Consider the following 27,809-nt stretch of genomic DNA (forward strand, 5'->3'; position numbering starts at 1 on the left):
ACCTTTTTTTCTTTTTTTTTTTTTAAGTAACTATAACTTGAAACTTAGCCATATGGATGTCTGCATCATCCTGCAGAAGAAACATCTGACTGTCTATAAACATTCGTATGACTGTTTTCAACACTACCCTTTTTCTGTTACTCTACTGTTGCTTGACTAAGGTAGACTGCACATCTGTATAGAAGTTTATTCTATGGATAAATCAGGTGACTTTCAATTACTGAACAAATAAAGTTCTGTAGCTCGCTGTGGAAGAGAATAAGGAAGGTCAGAGAAAGTGCTGAGAGGGTTAGAAAGCAGAGTAGGACAGTTTATTAAGATTAACAGCTGCAGACTTGATGTTGCTAATGGCAAGACAGATTACACAAAACAGGTGAATCCTTTCACGAAGTCTTATGTCTCCTATATTCCTTATTATAAGGAGCTTACTCATAGCCCTGTAGCAAAACCCTGTGCCCTTCTCACCCAGCAGGATTTTTAAATGCTCAGTCAGGCTGGCTGGTTGAATGGACGAATCCTGCTAGGCAAGATCACCTCAGACTTACCCTAATGTGCACGCTGTTATTGCTGACTGCCTGCATTTGTAAGCATTGATGGCAGATAGAGTCTTCATTTCAGAGTACGGGGTAGACAATCCACAGGCTGAAAAAAAACCCTGAGGCTTTTTATTAAAACATGGCTATTTACTGGGAAAAATAAATAAATAACTACATAAATAAATATCCAGGCTTCCTCATCATTCGCCTTCCAGAATAGCTGCTGTGCTGCTCAGTGCTGTCCCAAAGGCGGTGAGGGTACCCCGCCTCATTAAAAGGTGCCTTAAAGACAACAGGCCTCCCGCCTACGCTAGCACTGTCCCCAGCCCGCCGGCAGACCCCGGGCTGGGGGACAGACCCGATCCGGCCCCAGCGGGCAGCCGAGCTCCGCGAGTGCGCACCGCCGCTCCGCGCCCGGCCGCGGGGCCACCGGCATACAGCCATCGGGGCCGTCCGACCTGCGCTCATCCCCGCCCTGCTTTTCCGCACCGGCGAAAAGGAGGATTCCGGGCTGTATTTCATTTTTAATTGACTTACAGCCTCCTCCCAACACCCCCGCACCGCCCCCCCTCCTCTCCCCGCCCCGGCTGCGCTTCCAGACACACTTTTCTTGTTGCAAACGGCGCTAGCATCAGGTGCGGGCAAGGAGGAGCGGCGCCGACACCGCCTCCGAGATGCTGCTGCGGCATGGGGAGCCCGGGGCAGGGGCTGCGGGTACCCGGGTCCCCTGGCTCTGTCCCCATCCCCTCGGGGGTCGGCGGCTTTCCCGCGCCGGCTGTTCCCCAGCCTGGCCGCCGCAACAGCTGTGAAGAGGGGCCGGGGGATCCCATCCTGCTCGCTTGCACTTCTGTGGCACAAATCTTCCCTTATCCCCCTTTCTGCCCGCCGCCCTAGCGGTGCGCTTCGCTCCCTGTCCTTTCTTGCCGCCCTCCCTCGCCGGGGCCAGGAGTGCCAGGGCCGCGGTGCTGCGGGAGTCAGGTGCCCGCTGCCGCGGCTCTGCAGGGCCGGCTCCCGGGACCAAGGGGGGACACAGTCCTTTCTGTTCATCCACTCCTCCTTTTCTCTTGTTTTCTACTGAGACCATTTCAGGTTCTCTCAATATTCTTATTATGAATATGTTTTCTCTACTGTATTCTTCCCCCCCAGCCCCCACCTTCCCGCCCTGACCACTAGCCCACCTCAATCTCGCCAAAGGGATGGGTGTTTGCGGTGGGATGTAGCTGGGGAGGAAGATAAATCCTAGACGCGGGGGGAGGGCGGGAGAGAAAGGGAGAGATTTTGCAGTCGTCTCTGGGCTGATTGGAAGAGGTAATCATTTTATCTGCGGCTGGAGGATTAGCAGATAAACTTTTATTGCTCCCTTTTGTGCGTGTGTGTCTCTTTGTGCGTGCGTGGGTGTGGGTGTGTAGAGGAAGAAGTCGCCTCTCAAGGGGGAAAATCTTTTCAATTTCCCTTTGGCAGGTGCAGGTCAAGGAGGAACTCATGAGCATTTTGTCTGATCCATGAACTGATTGGGAGAGGGGAAGCGATCCCTGTCCTCTTATCCTTCCTTTCCCAGTTTTGAAATCATTCCTTCCCCACCACCGCCGTCCTCCCGTCCTTCCCCTCCTCTTCCCCTTCCCCTGCACTGAATGAATGGAAGAGTCTCCACGGTTTTCTTCTGCTTCTCGCCCTGGACTGGAGAAGTGAGGGGGCATCTATCTATCCTCATCCATCTCTTTTTCGCTCCATCCATTCCCGAGGGGATTTCAGACTGTGTAATGTGTTTTCAGCCTCTTGCCGCTGCTACCACTTGATACTATGCTACGCGCAGGGAGAGGGTTTTGCAAAAATGGATTTATTGTATTTTAAAGGATTTCTTCTCTAATAAGGTTCTCATTGCACACAAGTATGACTAAATCCCCTATTTGGTAAATCTTTCTCTACCCCACCCCTCCTCTTTGGGTTCCCTCCCGCCCGCCCCCACCCCTTCAGAGGAGCAAGCACAGGGAGCTGATGACGGACCCATTAATCCCTTCTTCAATGCATCAAAAGAAGCCGAAGGGCTGGAAGTCGCTGGGCTCGGAGTCCTGCAGAAAATGCTTCGATCTGCTTTTGGTTCTGTATGAAACTGGTGACTAGGGGCTCGGCTCGCTCCGCCGCCGCCGCCCGCCGGCACCTGGATGCGCGGGCCGCCGCCGCCGCCGCCGCCGCCGCCTTGCCCGCCGCCGCCGCGATGCACCGCTCGCGGCGGTGCTGGTGATCGCTCGGGTGTGATGGGATTCAGCCGGCGGTGATCATTTGAAGGCGGTGAGGGAGAGCGAGGGAGAGAAAGGGCTGCTCCGCTCTGCTGTGTGTGGGCTTCGGGATTTTTTTTTTTTCTTTTTTTTCTTCTTCTTCTTCTTTTTTTCCTACTTCCATCCTCTCCCCGCCACTGGAAGTCCTCCCGTATCTAAATGGAATTAGTGGAGACCGAAGCCCCTTGTGTAAGGAACAGACATGACCCATGGGCGCAGCTTCTTTCACAGTGAGTATCTATTTCCCCCTTCCCACCCCCGACCGAGCTCCACCGCCGCGCACGGGCTCCTGCCCTCCACTGCCTCCACACCTGGCGTAACGGGACGCCCAGACTCCCGCGGCGTGGGGGCGAGCTCCCTCCACGCACACACCGCATCCTCTCCCCCACCACGCTGCGGTGCACCGGAGGGGAGCCGGCGTCTGCCAGCGCCGTGGGGCGGGCGGCGGGACACGCTCCCGGGGGCTGGAGGCTTTCACCTGGGCGCGATGCGTCTGGTGGCTTTTGGCGTGCCGGGAGAGGGGGGAGTGGAGCTGCCCCGCCGGCCGTGGCTTGAACCGGCCGCCGAGGGCGAGGGGGCGCGGGGCAGCGCCGGGAGCCGCGGCGTCGGGGGGGCGGCCACACCGGGCACGGATCCCGGAGAGCTGCGGGGCGGGGGCGGCGCCTTCGGCTGAAATCCACCAGGATTAGCAAGCAGGCACCGAAATGTATCACCTCCTCTTCCAAGACCCCAGGGGCCTCAAGCTGCGCGGTGGGTCCCCCTCTCCCCCCTCTGTTTTGCAGAGGGTCCACTGTTCTGAAGGGGCTTGACTGGACACAGTTCCTCCCAGCACTTCTCTGTGTGCCCACACCTGTACAATAGCGCTATGGCCAGGTATTGCTTGTCCAACAACTCTTTGCCAGGCTAAGCCACGTCCGTGCCAAATCACAGCCTCCTAAAAGCCTGGCCAAGAGATAAATCACTTAATGTACAGCTTGTAATGAAAAAAATGCACAGATCCAAAAAAGATGGAAAGATGCACAATCAGAGTGGCACTAGAAAGCACGATTATAATAACACCCACGATTAGGAGGGAAACGGGGAGGAGGAAGACAGTGAGAATGCAACAAGAAATTTTGTGGAAACTTCTTTAAAATAATTCCCAAACCGAGATAATCGCAATATTGTCACTATGCTGCCAACGCTTCCCAAGTGACAGTTTTCAGTGAGTGAAGATTCCATGGTTGGTCTCCCTGGGGTCTTTCCACTGCCTCCCCCCCTCCCCCCCGAAAAGCACTGTTCTTTTTCTGTGGCTTGAGAAAGAAGAAGGTGAGGGATCATAGAACAAAATGGTCTGCCTTGTCTGCTTAAAAAAATTGTATTGTGCTGGCTTCTCCCAAGAAGACCGCAATTTTAGTTACTTTCTGGCAACATGCATATTTTGGTGCTGCTGTTAATAACACTAAAGCAAGAGGCTTTCTCCTTTTTTTTTTTTTTTAATGGGAGAAATGTTTCATTTTATCTATCCAAATGTTAGATGTTATATATCCAGGATAAAACCAAAACCCCAAAACACAGTTTCTTAGTCTCTGCTTGTCTATTAGACTTTATTATCAAGATTATTTTGACTGCTTATTAATAATAAATACTGATATAATGACATGTTATTATAGCTCTATGCTTTGGATAAACAGCTCTGTGGTTTGGAAACCTCTTTTCTAGCAGTTACAGCTGGAACTGAAAAGACCTGTGGTTTTGTTTGTCATATTGGTAATAATATATCTGTGACTTGGACCAACTCTCCTTACTTCTCTAAACTCCACTTTTGTCCATATAGAAAATAAGGGGAAATCTGATAGATAAAGATGCTTGAAATGAACCTATAAGAATCAGATTTGAATTGTTATTAATTGCCTAAAAGAAACACTTCTCACATGGAGTTTGTTCGTCTGTCATGCGTCCTATTCTAGCTTCCACAAATTTGTGGGCAGAAGGAACACAGGCAGCTGATTCCATATTCTAATACCAATCTACTTTACACTATTCAGAAATTAGGTATTGTCTGTTGAAGATTTCAGGCATAAATGCACTATGTTCACTGCATGAAACACAGCTAAAGTAAATGAGCAACTTGGTAAAGGGGTGATTCCTGCCTTGCTGTTGGATTTTGGCAGTCAACAGGCAGAATCCCAGTTAGCATGTATTTCCAGAATTCATCCCTGAGGAAAGTAAGGGCGTGAATGGCTGGGTAGCTTTCAGATCTGAGCAGAAGATGTACTGTTCTCACTGAATGCCCATGACACAGAAGAGTTTTAACTATCAGTGCTGCCAACATCCGTCTCTAGGGGCTTGAGCCTGACCAAGAAATAGTGAATATGCTGCCAAGCCTTCATTTTCCCAGAATTTCAATCTTACCCGGCTTAATAGGGCAGCCATCATCCATGCCTCAAACCCTCTGTCATGTGGGAAAGGTCAAAGACATAGAAATAGAGATATCAATGCCATCAGAATACTGGAAATATGGAGACTGGATTCCTTTGGTGTGAAAATTACATAAAAATTGCCATAAAAAGAGGTGGAAATGGTGAAAGCATCATCATGGAAATGTTCATAGTTACTAGCCCATGGTGGCTTTTGATGTCTCTTGGGGATAATAGGAAGAAATTATGCCATTCAATTACTTTGATTAAAGACCACTGGTCCATCAGTTCCTCATGACAGTCATCAACAACAACAACAACAACAAAAAGAACAAACAAACAAACACAAAAAAACCCCAAAACCTGACTGATCCAAAAGGCACTGAATAAGCATGCAATTTCATTTCCACCTTAAGTTCACTGCAGCCTGGGCACCGTGTTTGGGCTTAATGCCAAACTAGCTGGGGCAAAGCCCCAAGCGCTCCAAGAACTGATAGATCTGTTCTCTTCTGCTCTTGCTATTCCACTTTCTCTGATAGCCAAAGAAGATATGAATGATGACAAGAAAATCAGTGTGTGATTTCTTCATCAGGTAGCTAGGTAGTCACTTTGATCTTCCAAATTAGTCTCATTATGATTCTGCTAAGGGTTTGCCTCTTAGCCTTTTCTAGTTAAACTGTTATATTTGGAAACTCCCAGAAACCCAGTAATTATCTCCAGGTCAAAGTCCATTTCAGAAAGGTTGCATTTGTTTCCAACAGGTGTAGTTGTCCTACCATGGTTAGAGACAGTAGATACCTATCTGTAAAATGGGCTGCAGATTCACTGCAGCAAAAGCAACACCCTCTCGACAAGTCAAACAAACTAGATTAATGAGATTGTTAAGCACACACAATAATTTACTTCACTAGAGATTTGCAAATGCTTTGATGGATGTGAAGAACCCAGCCCCTTACTTCTTTCCTACTCCCAGTCCTCATTTGCAGATTTTATTATGCTGTAGAGAGAGACATTGGTGCATACAGTGGCACTGAAATTTAGTCTCCCTCTGTTAAAAGCAGTCACTTTTCTACTACTGACACAAACTACTATTATATAAATAAGTATTGGTAAAAATGTTTTTCTCTAATATTAAAGAAAAGGAAAAAATAGGAGGAGAACATCAGTGCCTGTGGATTTTGTTTTAAACCCAAAAGATCTTATCTTTATTTGTTTATTTGGAAAGATAAGTACTTACAAGAACAGGCCACAAAGAAACTTGTTTATATACTATGTGCAATTAAAAGAAGCAAGTAAACATGAAACTTTTTCTTTACATTAATTCTATTTAATTTGTATTCTTGTGAGATATATGTGTACAACTGATTTGATTGCAGGAACTATCACTCTGTGATATTTAATGCATATTTCTCTTTCAGTTGTAGCAAGTCTAATCATCCTACATTTTTCTGGGGCAACCAAAAAAGGAACAGGTATGTAAACTTCAGACATTTTTGTCAGACAATATATTAGAGACCAAAATATGGATTTGAGTTTTTAGTTTAGTTTTTGAAATTTTTAGTAGCTCATTTATTTCCAGTGTCTGCCCTTTGTCCATTTTTTTGGAGTATTCACATGCCTGTACACATTCAAAAAATCCAGAGGTACTCACCAGGCTCAGCCTGACTCTAACTAAAGACTGTAAAATACCCCCACTTTCAAATTGGGAAGTCCAGTTTGGACACTCAGCTACCTACACTTAAAATCTTTTTTCTTGTTGAAGTATTATTAAAAACCTGAAATTGGGTATCATGGGTGCATCTGTGCAGGGGGAGTATAGAAAGAGATTCTTAAAAGCCTTGGATGCTCAGTGTGAGGGAGAGCCAAGCAGGGAATGCTGCTAAGCCCAGCGTCTGTCTGAACCGGTGTCTGAATGCACAGTCCCTGCAGGCCAGAATTAATTTCAGGAAGTTAGAGTCCATGTTATACTCTGCCTGGATACAAACCAGGGTGAAGAAGAAATGCCTGCAGATTATAAGTCAGATCTCAGATGGTTAATATCATCCTTGAAAGGTGCTTGTTTTTCTCCATTGATTGTAAGAGGGAGCCTCAAACACCTTTACTCTACACACCAGGGAATTAAGTTATGTGGGACAGTCATTTGATACTAGATACCTCATTCAGAGTAACACTGGTTTAGAATCTACTATCCTTCCTTTTAATAGCAGCCTAGATATATTTCATTCTCAAAGGTCTGTCTCATTTACCCTACTTGTTAAAGAATGATGCTCAGGAAGGGATCCCTCATTTTCTTCAGCTTGAACTGGCCCAAACCTTTGTCTCCAGTCTCTGCCAGAGTACAGGAAGAAATGCAAGAGATTCAGGGCTAGGAAGAAAGCAAACAAGAAGGTCTGACTCTGCTCTCTGATGATTCACTTAGGAGAAGGGAAGTTCTGGGCTGTGATTCCTGGCCTCAGAGCTATTTATTAATTTTACAGCAAACAGCAAGATAAAAAGAATCTATGAACCAGATTCCAGGAATTCCCCTGTCTACCTCTGTCCGGTGAATAGAGTAAATATGCTGCAGATTTAAAACAGCTTCTATATATGATCATAATTCTCTGGGTTATTTCCTTGATTTTGTGACCAATATATTCCTGTATTACGGCATGAAGCTTGCTGACAGAGCACATGCTTGAGTTTTTTGAGATGTATGAGTGGGAAATTCATGTCTTCCAATTCTCAAGCACGTGCTTTCCCTAGAAAGTTATTATTTTAAAAGCATACAAATTTGTTTTCCCCTAGACATCCAAGCCTCTCCTCTGCTTTGAAAAAAATGTTTTGAGTAAGAATTATATGTTTTTACCCCTAAAGAACAGCCTTCTTTTCCTCTAATCAATAATCATACTCAGTCTTAACAGAGAAAAGTTTGAGGCCACTGACAGAAAGGGGCTGTTGTATTTATCCTGTAAGAGAGTTCTAAGTGTCATGTGGACATAATAATTTGTGAGCTAATTATATAATGCTTAATGTCATCGTTTTACAGAAAAGCAAACTTCTTCCGAAGGACAGAGACCAGTGCAGTGTGGATCTTGGACAAAATATGCAGAAGGAGGGATCTTCACTTCTCCAAATTACCCCAACAAGTATCCTCCAGACAGAGAGTGCGTCTACATTATAGAAGGTGACCAAAAGAAGAATCTTTATATTTTACCATCAACTGAATTAAAAAGAATGTTTTATTTTACTATATGGGAAGAATAGGTAAAGTCATGGTAATAAATCTTTTCAAGACACAAGATTTAGAGAACCGCTTGTTTTCTATCTTGATATAACTTATAAATTAGTTGAGGTGGTAAGTATGTGTGACTCAGTAATAAGCAGAGCAATTTATTTCAGGATATTTAGAGAATTAATAGAACCTAAAATGCTGTAACGTGACAGAAGAAAGGATATTTTAAAATGAGTAGTAGAAGTGAACACAGGAAACAAAAATGCTTTTGACTCATGCAAACATTTTAAACTTCCCATAACTGAATCAGAGATGACAAGCTTAGCTAGGCAAGGCACAGTAAAAGAAGTTGTACAAAAAATACCCATATAGTGAGTGTAAAGATTATTTTCCATCCAGTTGTTCATAAGAAATGAAAATGAAAAAAGCCCAACCTACAAAATAAAATTGGAAAAGAATAAACATTAGCATGAAGCACTAAGACTTAGTTTTTAAAGAGTAGACAATTGCAGGCATGGAAGTGATGTAGGAAAGGCTAAAGGTGTATTACAAACAAATTGTGTGGTTTCTTTTCATTAGTCTTAGTACAATGGATATTGGAGGGATTGTTGTAATAATGAATCTGTGGAAAGAAATAGAGATTAGATCCTGTCAGAGCTCAGAAAAGATGAATCAGGTACTGTATAGTAAGACCCTGGAACCAATAAGTTGCTTTCATGAGTTGTGAATACATGTTGAATAAAACAGTGATGCTCTTCTATCCATGCTTCATTTAGTGAATTATTAATTAATTAATGATGGAACCAGGAATTATAGAAATAATTATTTTATCAAAGACGCAGGTAGTACCAAGATGTATTTCCAAAAATATATAGCTGATTTAAATTGAATTAGCTGCTCTAGACCCACACACACTATGCACTTTTAGAGAGGCAAAAATCAGAGCAAAATGACTGAATTCCACGTAGGTGCTAGATAACTTGACTGAAGTCAGAAAAGGTGCTTATAAACAATGTAGGCCAAACAAGCTCTTAAGAGAAAATTTATGCTAGTCTGTCTTTGTATATAAGTCTGAAATTTAAGCAGATGTATGGTAAATATTTAAATTCCTTCATAGTTTAATAATTGGTTTAAAATAATATTTTTTTTAAAAAAAAGATAAATGTATAGGTTCAAAATACACAACCTAGCATTTTTTTTTCTGGTTACACTTATGTTGTTAGATCCAGGTCTTTTTGCATATATTGATCAAATTACCTAACACTCCTGTGAGACTGGGAAGAAGCAAGCTTGTTTTATCTCCAAAGATCTGAAACACGGGATGTTTTATCATTAAAGAGAAAGGGTGTAGAAAAAACCCCACCATCTTTGTAAATTTAGTCCCATATCTCAGGTCATGAGATGTTCCTCCTCACAGTAAGAATGTGCCTGAAAGTCCAGTGTTGTAAAGACTTTTGTCTTTATTATAGTACTTAGGTACTTACAAAAACATAGTTAATATACTAAAATAATGTGATTTAAAATACCTAAAAATGTAAGTGCCTAAGAAAAGTTTAAGAAGGAAATATTTAGTCAACCAGCTTATATGACGAAGGCAAAATTCCACATTGACAAGTTTAGAGCAATGTATAGAAAAAAGAGTAAACTCAACAGGCATCTGGTTATAATTTATTGGAAAATTAAATCTTGTAAAAACCAGTTGAACACAATATTGTTTATGGCACTGATATTTTCTTCTTCCCATTCTGCCTAATCAACAGTTTGGATTGCAGCTGGACATTTTAAAACCCACAATGGAAGTAGTTCTATCAGCACATAATTTGATGACAGCCATGGACATCGCACAACATTCTCAGATCTGATCTCCCCATGTCTATTTCTGTCTCCTAAAAAAATCAGGAATAGTCATGTCTGTCTGGAAAATGTCACAAAAACAAGCAGAGATATAGTAAGATGTCTGAACAATAATATTTTAAAATGTGGCAGATTTAAAAAAGAAGTCAAAAGAAGTACTGAAGGTTAACAAAAACTTTTTTGTAGTGAGAATAAGTTATTTGTCCATATTTATTCTTTTTGCAACATATAAAAATGGCATTAAACAATAAAGAAGGCTAAAAAGTAGAAACTTTTCCCCAAATCTTTTATATTCTGTGGAACTCATTGTCACAAGAGACTGAGGTTAAAGGATTGCAAAAAAGCCATATTAATCATTTTACTGATAGCAGTCTTTGAGATCAGATAACAATCTGTGGAAATTGTGAATAATCCTGACTAATGGAGGACATAAGTATTTTAGAGTAAGACAGAAACATCTCCATATGCATTTTATTTCTATATTTATTATTGAAATTTCAATATGCTTCAATAGCTTCTGAATCCAGTTGAATGCCAAGTACCAAAGTAGAGGGACAGTTTATGTGATCTATAACATCATCCCCCCATTGCTATCCCCCTGTTGTATGTCTCAGGGAGTTCAGCATACCAGGACTGTATATGCCATACTGAAGGCTCTATGGTGTGAGTGTAAATACATATATGAATCACTAGGTCCTTTCTTGGCTGCTTGAATTCATTCTGTCATTTATTTGTTATCAAAAAGTCTTAGGGAAAATTCAAACGTAATTCCTAGTGACTTTAGTGGTCTTCACTAAGGACTCCAGCTTGTAGTATGTTGTAAACAATTGAATTTCATCTCATTTTTTCCCTTCACATTGTAGCTCAACTGATATGTATGCAAGCCTTTCATCATGTCAAAATTACTTTGGTGAAGTAAAGGAGCTGGCAAAAGTTGCAATGATCATAGACTCTGAATTTCTAAAAGAGAAGAGGATTTCTGAATGCAGAGGCTTCTATCCTAGCAGTCAAAGATATAAGCAAATCAAACAGCTGGAAATTTCTTAGATTATTTTTCTTTTTCTCTCTTTTTTTTTTAAGTTCTGTTTTAGTAGTTATGATAATGAACTCTTGGGAAAACTAGGAATTTTAAAGTCTGGGTTGAATGCCTTTCTAAAAGAAATCCTTTTGGTCATCTAGAAATCATGGACTCTCTACAAAAATTGTTATGCTACGGTGGAGTGTCACAAGTGAGGCTTGGAGGAGGAGTGTACAACTCCCCAAGGAACTTCTGATGAATCCCATTTGCCATCCCAAAATGCAATGAGAATTTGTTCTTTTTGTTTGTTTTGGTTTGTTTTTTTTCTTTCAGTCTTATTTGGCATATAGAAAACATAGAGAATAGCTGAGTGTTTGGCCAAATTTCACCCTTATTTTGCATATTCATGATTCTAACCTGACAAAATTCACAGCTGCCCAGAACAATCACAGCAGTGACAGCATTAGCGTTTGCCAGACTGCAGAACATTTGGCGTATGTGCTACAAAGGGAAATTTGCACAGGAGATTTTGTAGGAGCAAAAGCTTTTATTCATATTAAAATATTTGGGGAGCAGGATAGTCATACTTTATACACTACAACTTGAGAATTGGTTTGGCAATCCTGTAAGTAAAACACCTGTAAAATTTTAGCCATTCTTCAGCTTTTAATAATTAAGTTCAGCTTATTTATAAACATAGTTGTGGACTAGAATTGCTTTACGGAGATATGAAATAAATCTTCCACTTTACATGTTTGAGCATGTAGAGTTAGCACTCTTGAAGGTCTCACGTTCTCGTAAAAGACCATTAAGCTCTTTCATTCTAGATATTTCACAGGTGTTAGAAAACTGTCATGTTACCACTGAATGAAAATCCTCTGCTCAAGGTCCTTTTGTATTTCACAGTGATTTGTGTGTTCAAAAAAGTTTTCATAAAAACAATGAAAGAATCCTCTTTTGAAATGAAGATAAATGTGGTTTTCTTACCAATAATAGCAGGACAACCAGAAGGAATGACGATTATTGAAACTATTAGTAGGGTAGCAGCTCATAGAGATGGGAGTAGGTGTTGAGTTCAGTTTCTCATTTCCATGCAGTGTGGCAAATTGAAACAGATTTTTTCACTTAACTTCAGCTGTCACTTAGACAGACTTAGAAGCTGATCAGAATTAAAACCTTAATTGTGTAGTCTTACTGCAACTGTTTTACTGCAAGCTGGAACCCAATGACTTTTTTTTTCATTGGATGTAAAATCTCAAGACAGCACTTGTTTAAGATAATTAGATGAAAAGTATGACAAGACATGCAAACATTAAGTTGGTCTTTCCACAGTATTAAACATTTTTGAAGAAAGCTAATTAAAGTTAAATATGGAAGTTTTGAGATTTGAAATCGAATCATTTTATGAGACAATATATTATTCAATATATTTCATTTGGAGTTGACAACAACTTTTCCTGACATCGTAACCACAAAAGAAGTCCTGAAGATGTGAATGGGCTTTACCTGTGAATAAGGGTACTAGAAATGAACACTCCATCCCTCCTTTTCTGATTAAATGGCCAGATGCCAATCTAGTCTGGAAGATTTGCATATTCTGGATTTCTTTTTGTTTTATTTTTCTGTAGGTACACATGCATTATTATTAGTGACTATTCTGGACTTGGTCCCAGCTTATTTCTGTAAGTTTTATTGTGACCTCATTTACAGATGCTTTGTTGCAAAAGCTGTGGCACAAGATGTATATTTAAACAATAGCTGCTTGTTCTATCTTGTATTTAGCAAAGAAAACCCTTATTAAAGCCAGAGTATAAGTGTGAAATTATACCATTTTTGCTAAAAGGAACTTAAAGTTGAAAATGTGAATTATGTGTTTTCATCCCTTATGGTCATTTCTAGGAAGCGTTGATTAATTTTGTGTCTTATGTAGATAACTGCAAGCAAAACACTTAACCATTAACTAAATATGAAAGACAAGATGAAGAACAGAGGTGCATTTAAAAGCACTTGATGAAAAGGTCGTGGATGTGTGTTGCACCCAGGAGTTACGAACAGTTACAGAAACATGAAGTGTTCCTACTGGCACAGCCAAAATGATGCCAGAATGTGACTTTACATTTAAGGAGTGTGAACGGGCAGTGGTCCAGCCCTCAAATTCAGTCTCCAGCCTTGTTTTATCTCCAGTGGAGAAGTGGTGCTAATGAATGTTCAATGCTCCATTCTTAGAGTGAAGACTTTATGGGACTTCTGGGGAAAAGTGGAAACTCTTGAGCCATCCTGGAGCTGATGCGATTCTCTCTGATCCTTTAGCAAGATCTGAGCTTCACTAGGAAAAGCCTCATCTTGACTTTGTTGAAAAATAAATAAAAGCAGAATGGTTTAAACTATAGCAATATTCTGATCATAAAACTGGTTAGCAATGTGAGATTCAGAGACCTACGTGGAGTTTGTGGAAATTGTGCTTTTTCTCAGGTTGTGCATTCACCCAGTCAATAGATGTCATGTGTAACTGTAGGCCTAATTCTAATTTGCCCACAATCTTTCCTTTTGTATTATACCAAGGCTAGAGCTGGCTCTAGGGCTCCTTTTCAACACCAAAAATCATGTCAAATGACTGAACTAAGCTCTGAGGGCCCTGTGGCCATTTCTAACATGTTACATGAGTCTTGAATACAAACACCTGTTAAGGGTTAACTATGGGTCAGCACTTGTAATGCTTTTCTTGGTATGGAATAAGGCAGCAGAAAAGAAAGTTTGTAAAGGACAAATATGTTATGATAATGGCACAAGCCATTTTTGAAGTACTTTGTGGCTGTGGGAAGCACAGAAGCCATACACTGTGTTATGCTGCTGTATGACACTAACAGTTGTAGGAGAATTGATCTTCATATCTAGTTTGTGACGTTAAAACATGACAATAAACTCTAGGCAGGTTAATAGCATAACATTGGAGTCGTGCATGTCTAAGACTTTCAAGCCATGATGAACATTCTTAAGATTACCTGAAGTGTTGTCAGGATAGAATTTCTGACACCTGACTGTGGTCCTTAGGTGAATGATGAACAGTTCTCAACAAATCTCCTTAAATGGAATAGGAACATGCAGAATATGATCCCAGACTGAAATTTGTTGATTGCTCTCTTCTGTCCTAGTATTGCTTAGTTGAGTTTAAATCAATAATTTTTATAAAAGTGTAAAGTCAAGGATAGAAACATCTCAATAAAATTAATCAATGACATCTTCAGGTATTTAATCTTTCACTATAATCTAAAAATATTTACTTTGGTCTTCAAAACTCACCAAACTCAACATCACTATGACCTCCCTTAGAATCTTTATTATCTGACCCTACTTTTGTAAATTTTTTTGTACTTTCAAGGAGGTTAATTTTCCACAGACTGTGAATTTGGTGCAATTATAGGTGTAACATAAACCGTTGCTTTTGCTATTGAATTTGTATCACAAATTTCCTGTAAATTGGTATAAATAATGACAAGTCAATAGTAAGTACTTCCCTGAATGTGCACTTCTTCAGATTGAGAACAGTAAAAAAGGTTTCTTTCTCATGTTAAATTCAATGTTTTAATAAATATCAATCATCCAATTATATTAGCATTGTAAGTAAAGCTGCTAAAATAATCTTTCTTATGAGATAATATGTTTTATTAACTTCCTTCTTAAATGATCCTCATAAAATGAGGCTGTATTTATTTACATGAAATAGTTGTAAAAGGGATCTGACTATGTGGTCTTATGTAAAGGTTTCAAAATTTACCTAATATCTTCTTACTCAGTTAATTTAAAATAGTCTCTTCTTTATGCGATTAATGAGTTCATGCCAAAACCTTCATTTTAAAACATTTCAAAATCCAAACAAGGTTTAAGTTCTGGTCGCACTGACAGTTTTCTTATTACTCCGGAGGAAAGAAATGTAGAGATACTGACTCCTGGAGTGGCTGCAGTTTCCATGCTAAGCTTATGCACTCAGCATGGAGTTTGATCTTGCATATTTTCATGAGAAAAGAATGGTAACTCTGGCAAAGCTCATAGCAATACAAACCTCTTTTGATATGTGTAAAGTGTCGGACATGATCCCATGAGAGGCACAGCGGGCAATGACACAACAAATCCTTGTCTTAGTAGAGGGCTTTGTCAGCAAAAGGCTCTAACGCACTATGCTCTAGATGTGGAAGGCACACAGTTTTTGCTATGGACAGCATTAAGTGTAGAAAACAGTGAACCTCTAGGAGGCTGCCTCTGATAAAGTACATAGATCAAACCATGTTATTTTTCCTCCTTTTAATAAAATACTATATTTCTACCAGTTACTTTTTTGCTTTATACAGGAGGTGCCAGGGAATATTTGTTTTAGAGATCATTTCATCTCTAGACTTTGTACCTATCACTAAAGATGGACTTTTTTAATGTCTAGTTAAGTGACCACTATGAAGTTCCTTCAAGGTTTTCAGTATATCATTTGCTCTTCAATTATCATGCTTATCTAGTTCTTCCTTAAGTGAGAATTAACTGCATTTGTTCTTATGTTTCCAATGAGACGATAAATAATTCTGCGTATAAGCAATTACACTCCAGTTTGTCAGTGCAACACATATAGGAACATAATCTGTCCACTTGTGCTACACAAACTGTAGCACAGTTCTGATCAGCTTTTTCTTCATCATCTTTGACAGTACTAGGTATAAAAATGTATTCTGCTTAACACCCCTCCCCCAAATAAAAGACAAAAAATATTTTTCTAAATATGTAAGTTTCTTAGAAAGATTATATGTCTGAAGAAATTGTTCCTGACTATATCTTTCTTTTCATCATAAATATCTCTCTTAGCTTTACTAAGCACTGCTGTTAAGAGTACTCTTTTTAAAAGGAAAACAGTAGACAAGTAACCTGACTCTGTGAAATCTATAAAAAATAAAGATGTACTAATTTTCAAACAAGTTTTTAAACAAAATGTTAAGATGCATGCAAAATTGGTATCTTTGATTTTTTTCAGTTTTGCTTTAGTTTTGAAGGGTCTTGGGTTAGAAAAATATTAAGATAATTTTCTTTTTGTCTCTAGCTGCTCCTAGACAATGCATTGAACTACACTTTGATGAAAAATATTCCATAGAGCCTTCTTGGGAGTGTAAATTTGACCATATTGAAGTACGAGATGGACCTTTTGGCTTTTCCCCAATCATTGGACGTTTCTGTGGACAGCAAAATCCACCTATGATAAAATCCAGTGGCAGATTCCTGTGGATTAAATTTTTTGCTGATGGTGAACTGGAATCTATTGGGTTTTCTGCTCGGTATAATTTTACACCTGGTAAGTACAAACCATCAAACTTTTTAATAGAAAAAGCTTATCATGATAACTTTTCTAACGATGTATTATCTTGCTGTTGAATAATATCTTTAGCTGGGACTTTGTTTATTATCAAGGAAGGTATTAATAGGAAATTGATAGAGGTCATATGTATTTTTGCATAGCAAGTAAGGCTTATTCAAGGGAAAAATTTTCAGATTCTGAACTTTTTAAAAGTATTTTTTTCAAGTGAATGCTATTACAGAAAACCATTCAAAATGTTTCATGGGAAGTTATGTGTTTTATGCTTGACTGTTACACTGTACAGCTTTTCTTTCAAAAAGATCATTGATAAAGTATTCTAATAAAAAAATGTAATTATCTCAGAAAATTCCATCATCGCTTTTCCACTTCACCAAACATTTCCCCAGCTGAGGAGTAGAATAGTTCTTCTTTCTCAATAAAGCAAACTATTACAAATATTACCAGAGGACATGAGAGGTTCAAACAGTAACATGTATTAAATATTTTTCTAAAAAGGCTGTAAATCTTAATTGCAAGTGTACAAGTATTCCTAGCCACTGTTTATATCTACTTTATTAAAGTAAAACAAAATTCATAGTCATACTTTTGATTAATTCCCTTGCTCCCCCACTTATTAACAAAAGATTGCTGATTTTAAATGTCTTCTTGGGCTGCAGCTACACTATACTGCACTGCACTGCACTGCTGGATGTGACGTAGTTCTATGACTTATGTTTTGAGTGATGAGTCATACTTCAATATAGCTCACTCTAAAGCACTGTAATTATTAGGTATTTTTGTCAATTATGTCACTATTGTTTCAGCTGAATTGTTGTATTAGGTTGAACAATATTCTCTACAATATCACCCAAAATTAGCAGACCCAAAATTCTTCCTTAATCATGCCAGTACCCTCATAGAAGATGGCAGGTCTACATGCTCTATGTTGTTCTTCTTTTTGGTTTTCTTTCATTAATGGAAGGAAAATAGCTATAAAATTAATCAGCACAGTTAAATTTTCTTTCAAGTCAAGGATACTGTTTTGCAGTGGGTAAATGTATTTAGAAGGTTCAAGATGGCAACAGAAGACAGAATTTCTGTAGCAAATCATCTGATAGCCAGGTATATATATCTATTGTAAATTCCAAGACAACGGACAAAATTTTGTTGTAATCATGCATGTCCACTCTGAAAACGGAGTTAAATTTTTATTTCTCATTTACCATGGGTCTGTGGGCTTTTGCCATTTCCTCACCCTGTGCCATAAGTGCTTTGCTTTAGATTTCTTGACCTTTTTTTTGACAAAGGGTTGTGAATTATGGTTGAAAAGATACACATAGGACAATCTTCAGCTTACTTTGTCTAAAAAAACTCTCAAGTAAAAGACAATTTAATGGATCATGTTTTATCGTCATTCCTTTTCTACTGATGTAAGGAGAATTTCTACACAAGGATCAGTGCTGGTAAACTGGTACAGCAGCATAAATTATTCTAGACTTCAGATGGAATAGCTGTATCTTTTTTCTTCCTTGTTTCTTTCTTTTTTCCCCTCCTTCCATTTCAATAGAAAACTCTTCAAGTAGTAGGGAGTTTCTAGTAATATTGGCCAAAATGAGACTATGATTAATCTGAGAAGTGCTAAACAGCACTGCTGCCTCCTTGAAGAACTTCACATTCCACATTATTATTTGGACAGTCTTTTATTATGCAGACATTATTAAGGCATGACATTTTGAGATCTATTGTCCATATGTGTGCCCTGGGAGGGGTCACTGCCAATTTATAAAACAGAATGATGGCTTTTGAGATTGTATAAAAGAGTAGCACAGAGAGGACTGCACTCCAGAGTATAACAGAGTAGCTGGAGAGGACTCCAATACAGAAATCATCACGTAAACCACCTAGATTCAGCTTAGGTAGTGACAACTTATAAAATTAAATTATGAACAAAGGAGAGATCAGAAGAAAACTTTCAGCTAGCCTCTCTTTAAAGAACATGACAAAAATGATCCAAAGCAAAGACTTCTTTGGAAACTATTGCTGTCTGGAGCAGCTAAATGCTATGGGGAGATGCAGTTTTTGTTGCCACTCATCTCACTTGTCAAAAGGAGGACACTCTTCCTAACTTCAACCTGCAGAGGAGGCTTTCTTCATCCCAGTGACAAGTGCAACGCAGCTATTTCTCGAGTATCAGCAATCTTTGAGGGTCCCCACCTACCCCTGGTGTGTCTCTCATCTGCCTCTTTTGTATTTGAGATCTTAATGGAGGATAAAGAAATGTGATGTTAAATGTGTGGGTGCATGCCAAGATTTGAGAAAAAAAAAAAAAAAGAAGCAAATTTGACTAAATTGAAGCTTCAACCATTTATTGTTATTTGAATGGTACCTGGAGAAACAGGGAAAGAAGTTATTTACTATGTCTCCAGGGTGTATAAAAACAGCTAACTGGATGAAGTTGAAAAAAAGATCAATTAGGTTATCATGAAAAATGCTGCAATGAAGATCTATTAGTCTGTGCAAATGGAAATAGTCCTGCACCTAAGGCAGTTTAAAACTAGTTTGGACTAAGTCCTATAAAAAGAAATTATATGGAAAAATCCTAAGGGATAGACTAATAATTTTCAATTACTAGAACTTTTCTGTTCAATAATTTCTTTGACTCCTTGGTATTGAAATTGTTGGGAGTTTATCCACCAATGCAAAAGTCCAGTAGGGTCTGGGGTTTCAGAAACAAATATAAGTCTTTTGCCATAAATTCTTTTCCATTTAAATAAACCTCTGTCTGAGATCTTTTCAGCTCTCTGAAAGGTAAGATCTTGCAGAAGAAAACACTTAACAACAAAATCAGAGCTACACACCTAACCAACACAAACACACCCAGAAACTGGTAAAACTACTAAAAGTTTTGCAAAAAAAGTTCCTTATTAAGAGCATAATTTAGGCTTTAATTTTTGTAATTTATAAATTGTAGTGTTATGCGACATTTGGATGAATGAAGTTGTACGTATGGTATAATAGACTATTTTCAATGTCAAAACTCTGACTTAAGGGAAAAAGTATTAATCTTTTGCAATCTTACAGCTAATATCAGTAATAACCAAATTCAATTTCATGTAAATTTTCAACCATTTTGTATACATGAGAGTTTATAAGCAAATGAAAACTTCTTTACCTTTTTTATATTATTTCAATTTTATTTTTTATTTTTTTAAGTTCTAATTAACTGTGTTCATTTCAAAACTGAACTATCTGAAGCTATGAAACCTTCATAAATGTATACAAACATTTTTATTGGGTTGTTTCTTTTTAAGGAAATCTGATGTATGAGAGCTATATATATCAGGCTACAATATTTTCAGATTGATCTGGTTCATTTTGAATACAGTTGTGATTGTCTAGGGAAAGGCCCATGACATAAGTCAAAGGATAATTCATTCTTGCTCTTGTTTTGTCGTTCTCTGGGACATTGAAAGGCCTACACTTGAAATTTCATTTCACAGTTCTGGGTCCTTTGACTCAATCTGTTACACTCATTTTTCCTAAAAAGTTTTGTCTCAAGACTTTCTTCCAAAGTGGTGTTAAATCACTGTTTTGTATAGAAAAATTCAAGTACCACTTCAAATTATTGACAACTCTTCTTTAAAAAGGTTCTGTTTTTTAGTACAGACAAGGATTCAGGCAGAGAGAGGTTATGTTTGAGCTTTCTTGCTCAGCTAGAATAATCAGATTTCTGTTTATCCTGGTCCCTGATTTTGCAGGACAGTGGCTTAAGATAGCACATCATTACTTTCAGTTCCTTCACTTAGTAGAAGCCATCTGTGGTTTTATTTAGCCTCATTAATATAAACGTCAGTCAGTAATGTTTTCTATTCAGCTGCCTGAATAAAAAGAGAAAAAAAGATCTATAATCCTGTGTCCCAAAAGGTGGAATATGAAACACTTTCTAACCAGAGTAACAGTACTTCTACATTCCTGTTGCAGTGAATGTCAGAGTAATGGAATAATTATGTCATCTATCTTGAGGGAAAAAAATAAAAAACAACCCAAATTCTTCCTCATTGGGGAATTTTCATATTTTCGAACTCATGAAAAATTTAATGTGAATTTATTAAATTCAATCACAGTTCTAAAAATCTTAGAAATCTAAAAATATTATCAAATCATTTTGTCATCTAATGTCCATGCTCTCCCTTGAGTGTATTTAAGCAAGGGATATTTCCCAGGCATCTGGGACAGCTGAACATCCATGTGAGTTAGCTCACTTACTTTTATTTATTTGTTTACTCTTCTGAATCTGGTCTGATTATTTCTAATTACCCACTTGAAATCCAGTTAAGTTTTCTGAGAACCAACAAACAATTCCAGAATCATTCAACCTTGAGCGAGACAATGTTTTTCCTTTGGGATCAGAGTTGGTTTGAAAGTATGAGAAATTACTCATTATAACTCTCCATTTAAAGTTTTGAAACAGAACCATGTAATGTCAAATAAAAACCCTGAAAGAGTGAATCTGGTTTATTTATTGAGATATCTAGGCCCCAGCACTTCAAATTGTTATAAGCAACTTTTTTCAGTCATGAACTTTTAGTATGTTCGTACAAGTGCACTTCATAAAAGTCAGGCACTTCATTGCTGTTTACAAGGCATTAGGGCATCTGGTCTCATGTATGATGATGCATTATATTGAAAATCATGATCACAGGTTTATATCGAATTTCAAGTGAAAAATTGTTCTTTATGTGGAGCAAATGAGTATCTTAAAGGTCTTGTGGGGTTCTCAGATCCCATATTACATCTTGCCATCACATAGCTATATGTTTCTTTTGACAATACCCAAAAGGCAAATACAGAACTTCCTAGTTTAGAAATCCCTGAATGCTGGGAGTACCATACTACCAACAGAAGGAAGTTGAACACTTAAGTTCCTACTCTGTTGAACTTTGATGTAAAAACAAGAGTGAGAGAAATATAAGGTACAGTTTTGAGTATTTTAGCATTGGGGTAAAGAAAAATGACAACTTAACTAGGGATGCTTACTGCTTCCCCTGCCATCAGTACTACCCCTGTTCTCTACAAAAATGCTTTCCCTGTTTTCATTCCATAAGAAGCTGGACACAGACTTCTAGAGTGGGTTTGCTAGGATATTCTACAGCAGTACAGGTACAAATAATTCTATTCCACCTCCACAGGAAACACCTTTCTTCATTTGTAGGCAATCTCACCAATAATGGTGATAATGATGTTGCAATGATAAATATTATTTTCAGAGGAATCTCATTTCTCTGATAAAATGTCTGTTTTTGGAGCACCTGTGAGGGATCTTTAGGAAGCTTAGAAGTACATTCAAAATTAGTCCTAGAAAACCAACATTTTTAGATTAAACTGCATTTTTACAATACCATTGTCATTCTATAAATAGTTTATATTATTACTTGTTACAGAACAATTAAATCTAAATCTTAGAAGCAGCAGAGGATTTTCCTTAAATATGGTCTTTTTCTTATCCTCTTTTCCCTAAGGATAAACTTTTGTCTTTGTGTAAATACTATGCTGAGTTAGCTTAACCTTAGGTCTGATATAAAGTGATTACCCTTTGCTTTAAACACTTATAAAATGAGGAAATAACCAGTGGGCCCTGGACATTTGTTTTGCCTATTAAGTCTTGATTTCTCTGTAATGTTTATGGAGCACTTGGAAATGGCAAATCAGGGAGGATATTATGGAATTTATACTGAACAGAAAGCCTTGGTAGTCATCTTCCACAAGTGTTTATAAATAACTTATTTACAATGAGAATTTTCACTACCCACATGCAGAACAGCACCTCCGAAACCTGTTGTTAAGTGTTACTTGGTAGCTCTCATTCAGACATTATAGCACTTCTTCCAGGGAAAAATTGGAAACTTCTTTGTGTCATATGTAATAAATAAGGAGTTTTTGAATACTCTTCAAAGGTTTTCCAGGTCATCTGATTTTCTCATCTGGCAGATTTTCTAATACCTTATAGTGGGATGCGCTCCTAGGTGGTTGCGTTGTGGTCTCATCCTGACAACACTGTTGTTGGCTGTAATAGTTTCTCTTAGTGACCTTGGAATTGTGGATATCTGGAGAGATTCTGCTGACATTGAAGCAATTCTTATTTTTTTTTATTTATACTTAAGCTGTTCAATTTTCATCTTTATGCATTCTATCTACAGGTTTATAAGGTGTTACTGGTATAGCAAATAAATCTTAGCAATTGCCCCAGTGCTTTTGTTTAATCAGTGGCCCATCTGTTAGGCAGAAAAACTATTTTTTAGTGTAGCCACTCAGTTGCGACAGGTTTGATTCTTCAGCTGTCAGTATTTATTAGGTAAAACCCATGTTTATATCATTTCTTTTCAGTCATCTTTTTGCATAGGTTCAAGTAACTGTGATTGTAGATTTTTTCTGTTATTGTCTATTTTATTTAATGAAGCATTTCTCAATTCTAGCAGCAATAAATAATGACCTTTATTGAGATATTTACCTTTCCTTAACAGATTTTTTACTCTTTGGATAGTGGTTCTAGCTAATTCTCCTTAAAGAAATATACACAAACTCTTGTTAGAAATCACTCAGTTCCCTTTGGCTAATAAACAGGGTTCTTGCCCAATAATTAGTAGCTTTGTACACTTAAGTCCTTGGAAAACTGAGTCATGTTTCTGTTTCCAGAACTGAATATTTTTGCAGTAGGCAATATTTAGTAAATGATGAAACATGTCCAATAAGAAGTAAATCTTCTGTCACCCTTTGTTGCGTACACTCACCTATTGCCTAGCGTTTGTTCATTTTCTAAGGACAGTACTCATATTTTTGTGAAGAGGACAATCCAGAGAATCTCTTCTGCTTACCAGTACTGAGATTGAATGTTATTGAATATTATTTGTATATTTGTAGTTCTAGTGGGTGTTTTTTGTTATCTTAATATATCTTTTGCTATATTGATGGCTAAGACCTATCTTGATTTGTTTACTGTCTTGTTGAGTAATGTAGACTATGTAATACTTTAATTTCAGATATCACACTTGAGCTTCTTTCATGGTCAGGTCTAAAAATAAAATCATGCTTCATTCAACTTTGACACAAATTTTGTTTTAAATATTTTGTAAATAAATTTAGCCTGCCCATTAGAGCATCTATGCCTTTGATCCATCTTCTCTTTTTCTTCTATTATGGGCTAAGATATCAAAGAGCCTGCTGCAATCTTTAATATTGTACTGCTGTCATGGGTTAGAGAAATAATATCATGTAAAGTCCTTTTCATGTGAGAAACAGATTATACAATGATATCTGTGAGAAGTAGGTGTCATCTCTATGGCTAAATCTGGCCAATATATCTATTGCTAGACACAAAATTTGTGAAAAATCAAGACTGTGAATCAAGCTTATTAACACCCCTACTTAGTCCTATTTGCTTTTTCCTTTCTTTTCTCTCTCTCTGTAGAATTATAGCCTATGTCAAGCTACTGACAACTTCCTTTTACCATATATACTTTTACCTTATACATACACTGAGGAGATACAAACAAACATCCTCTCAATAGCATTGACTGATGTAATCTATACAACAAGGTGTGTTGTCCTAAAATGATCATGACAAATTGAGGCAGTGAGAAGTTAAAATTTTGAAGTCCTATTTTAAAAGAATTCAATTTTCAATAAAATTGAGTTCATGCAAGAGTCACTTGCTTATTGTGGGTGTTTAATATTTGTGAGTGTTTGAGTAGATTAAACGTGGGGGTTTTTCCTTATAATATTAACTCACATTAGATAGAGATATTCCTAATCTTTTGTTTAGGAAAATCAACAAGTCATTTTTTGTTCAATTTATGTTCAATGTGTACATATTTTCAATTTGCACAGGGTTTTATTTTATTGTGACAAATCCAAATGCTTAGGTGTCCCTATTTTTTTCTCTGCAAAGCCGCTCCTTTCATAAAGGCCTTCAGGCCAAATAAGAATAACAGCTACTATAATTTAACACTGTAATCCATCAAAAATCTCTGAAATTACTTTCTGATATGCCCAAGGATAATTCCAAAGAACAGTTGCTTAAGCTTACTATACTCAAATGCTGCACTGACAAGCCACTAAATCTAGTCTCAATTTAGCAAAGAATTTCAGGAAGCCTACATCTAAGCATGTGCCTAAATCCAGGCAATCTCTAGGCTTGGGTACTTACTTAAAAGTAAGTACATTTAAAAACTGTCCTCTACTTTTCTATCTATTGAACTAAGTAAAAATGAAATATTTTTAGTTTTGGAGAGTGAAACTACCATTTCTTCAACTCTTAATGAACTGAAACTGGTTTTCTACCTTCATGCAAGGGATGTGGTAGATCTATATCAATTCAGCATTTGGCTATTTGCAAAGTATCAAACTAATACAGCTTTAAATACGTTCAACTTACTCTATCCCTGTTTTTCCTTTTTTTTACAAAATATTTTGTTTCAATAAGTTGAGTTTTTGTTGAAGTTAGTGCACCATGATTAATTATTTTTCTGTCTTCCTGTGCTGTTCTTCCTCTAGATATCCTTGTTCCTAAAAAAACTATCCTGGAATTGTCTGAAATGAAATTATTTTCTTCGATCTGCTTAAAGCATAGTTAATTCAGATAAGCTTTTTTGGTTCAACTCAGTTGGTCAGTCAGATTTACAAGCTGTAAAATGAAGTGATACAAATTCTGCAATCATTTGCAGTGAGTACTGGTTCCACTCCTTGGATTTAAAATTTGAAACATAAAATAAAGTTTCCATTACATTTTTACTACACTTCCACTACTTGAACTTTTGTTCATGCATCCATTGTCAAAGGACCTTTTTCAAATAAAAATGGAGCAGTACTTATGGATAATTTTTTGAAAGAGACAATTATCATATAATAATAATAATATTCTTGCTCTGAAAACTCTTCTTGATTATTTAAAATTCATATTGTTTACATGATTGCAGCATAGTCTGCAATTCACTGGGTGGTGAATGCCTGACATTGCAGTTTCCTCAAATAGGTTTGTAGAGAAGGTTTTAACTTCAATGAGAAAAAATGTTTTGGTCTGGAATACACGTTGTAAAATGTACTTCCAATTAATTTTTGCTTTTTAGTTTATAGGGTGATGAGATGTACCAAACAATTGAGAACGCCACTGAAAGGAATAAATTCACTGCAAAATTGTGAAAATAAGTAAACAAATGCTTTTGATCAACACTTCAAAAATATTGCTACAGAGGTCATTACATTAAAGATGAAAAAAATTTATTTTAATACCTGGTTGTCAAAAGTCTATCTAATATCCAGCTGTTTCTGTTAAGAAAGTTTGTTTGACTCATGAGTAAGATGATAAAAAGTAATTGCAAAATATTTTTTGAGAATTCAGGATTAGATAAACTGGTTTCTGTGACACATCCATTGTTAAAATTTTGTACTAGCATGACAGAAGCAGGCAGTGTGAAATGTGTTAATCTAGTCACATATCAGTCCCCTAGATGACACTGAGAAGCCAGAAGATGTTGTGTAACAGGACTTACATACATCATTTGCCAGATGTTATCTGATAGTTGAAGCTCAAGAGACAATGTTATCAAATCTGCTGGTTGCAGTATGTGGGTTAACAAAAGATTGTATTACACTCCTCTTGTTTTCTTTTGATTTTTTTTCCTTTCTTTTATTTTCTTTTCCTGTAGCTCATTTTTCAAGTCTACGTGAAAATTAATATTAAAAGAGAATGCAGAAAATACTTCCTAAAAATATTTTATTCCTAAATGCTGATTTCATTATGGGGTTTAGGCAGTTGGTTATTAACTGCTGCCAACTATGCATGTCATACTGATATTCTACAAAATAATTTTATAGTGGTTTTTTTAATAAAATACATGCTGGCCTAAGATTTTAAAAATCAAATTTGGGAGTTTGAATGTCTGTCATTTTATGTGCATCCTCCACGAGAATTTGTAGCAATAATACAGTTCTTTGTACTCTAGAGTATTGCATATCAGTGATATTTCAATATAAATATAGATCAATGATTTACTAAGTACTTTTTAAGGAAAGGTTTAATTTATAGTTGACTTTTTTTTCATTGTTATCTCTAGAACTTTAAATGACTCTTTTAAATCAAGCTAGGAAAAATCCTGCTGTTTGGCAGTCAAAAACTTGATCTGGTCAAATGAAATTTAATTTTTGTCTACTTGTTGGGTAAGCAGCTGACACCTACTTAACAATCCTGAGAGCTGTGACTGGCCATCATGTTTGACCTGCTGCTGCTGCAAGTCAAAACTCTCCTGGGTCCTCATTTCTTCTAAATATTACCATATCAATGGTAGAACTAGACAATCTCTAATCAGTACCCATTTTGCTGTTCTTTTCCCTGTCTCTTGAGCCAGTTACACAGCAATATTGGGTATTGTATAAAGTAGACAGAAGGACTTATGAACACTGCCTTTCTGAAGTGTGATTCAGTGAACCACAATGTCTTATTTGTGAATGTGATGCAAAAGATCAGTGTTTATTCTCTGTATTTGGCTGAACCAGTCTGTCAGTGTAGGACTCAATCAATTGCTAAATTCAACTCTGATTCTGGGCCTAAACTTGCTTCTTTTAGAATCAATATTAAAATTATGAGTAAATCCAGTGAGAATAATATCACTGCTTCAGACTGGTAGATTTTGAACAGAGGGGGAAAAAAGGTAAATCTCTTAAATTCCATGTAAACTATAATTTTTAAACCTAAAACGTTATGATAGTAGAATTAAAATTTTACTAACCTATACTTAATATAATCACTGGGTAAGGATAGCTGAATGTGGAGTTTCTGGGATAAGGAAAAGTCAGAGGCAACAGAGTTTTATAGACATGAATGTAACTCTACTCAGACTCTAGGTTCCAAATCTCCACTTACCCACAGACTCATTTGTTTGTGATGTTCATGACCAACCAGTTTGAGGGCATTTTGTCAACACAGAACATGTGGCATAAATGCTACTCAGAGAGGACTGAGAATTCATTAGAAGAATGTTGTTTAAAGAAAAATTAAAAAGATTGAAGACAATATCCCCTGTTTTTGAACTTATTTTCATGTTGATTTTTTCTTGTGAGCATGCAGCAAAACATATGTTAGTGTTGTTTGTGAGGAACAATGTTTATTCATTAATTTAAGTGGAAATGTATGG

The 27,809-nt window shown here is 37.5% G+C and overlaps 1 protein-coding gene across 8 annotated transcripts in view; it reads left to right on the plus strand.

Moving 5' to 3' along the window:
- Nucleotides 1-1,805: 1,805 nt before the first annotated feature.
- NETO1 (neuropilin and tolloid like 1) overlaps nt 1,806-27,809 on the plus strand; it is a 64,379-nt gene continuing 38,375 nt past the window's right edge. For 5 of the 8 annotated variants that reach the window (XR_005601464.1, XR_005601463.1, XM_039549248.1 and 2 more), the window contains exons 1-4: nt 2,502-3,042; nt 6,630-6,683; nt 8,237-8,374; nt 16,372-16,620. Coding sequence is in view for 6 of the 8 variants with exons in the window: in XM_039549248.1 (XP_039405182.1) it covers nt 3,015-3,042; nt 6,630-6,683; nt 8,237-8,374; nt 16,372-16,620 (469 nt within the window). In the remaining 2 variants the exon portion in view is untranslated. Of the gene's footprint in view, nt 3,043-6,629; nt 6,684-8,236; nt 8,375-16,371; nt 16,621-27,809 lie in introns of all 8 variants that reach the window. The other 3 variants (XM_039549251.1, XM_039549252.1, XM_039549247.1) reach the window with 3 other exon arrangements.

The sequence above is a fragment of the Corvus cornix genome, chromosome 2 (genome assembly GCF_000738735.6).
Source record: "Corvus cornix cornix isolate S_Up_H32 chromosome 2, ASM73873v5, whole genome shotgun sequence".
Taxonomy (NCBI): domain Eukaryota; kingdom Metazoa; phylum Chordata; class Aves; order Passeriformes; family Corvidae; genus Corvus; species Corvus cornix.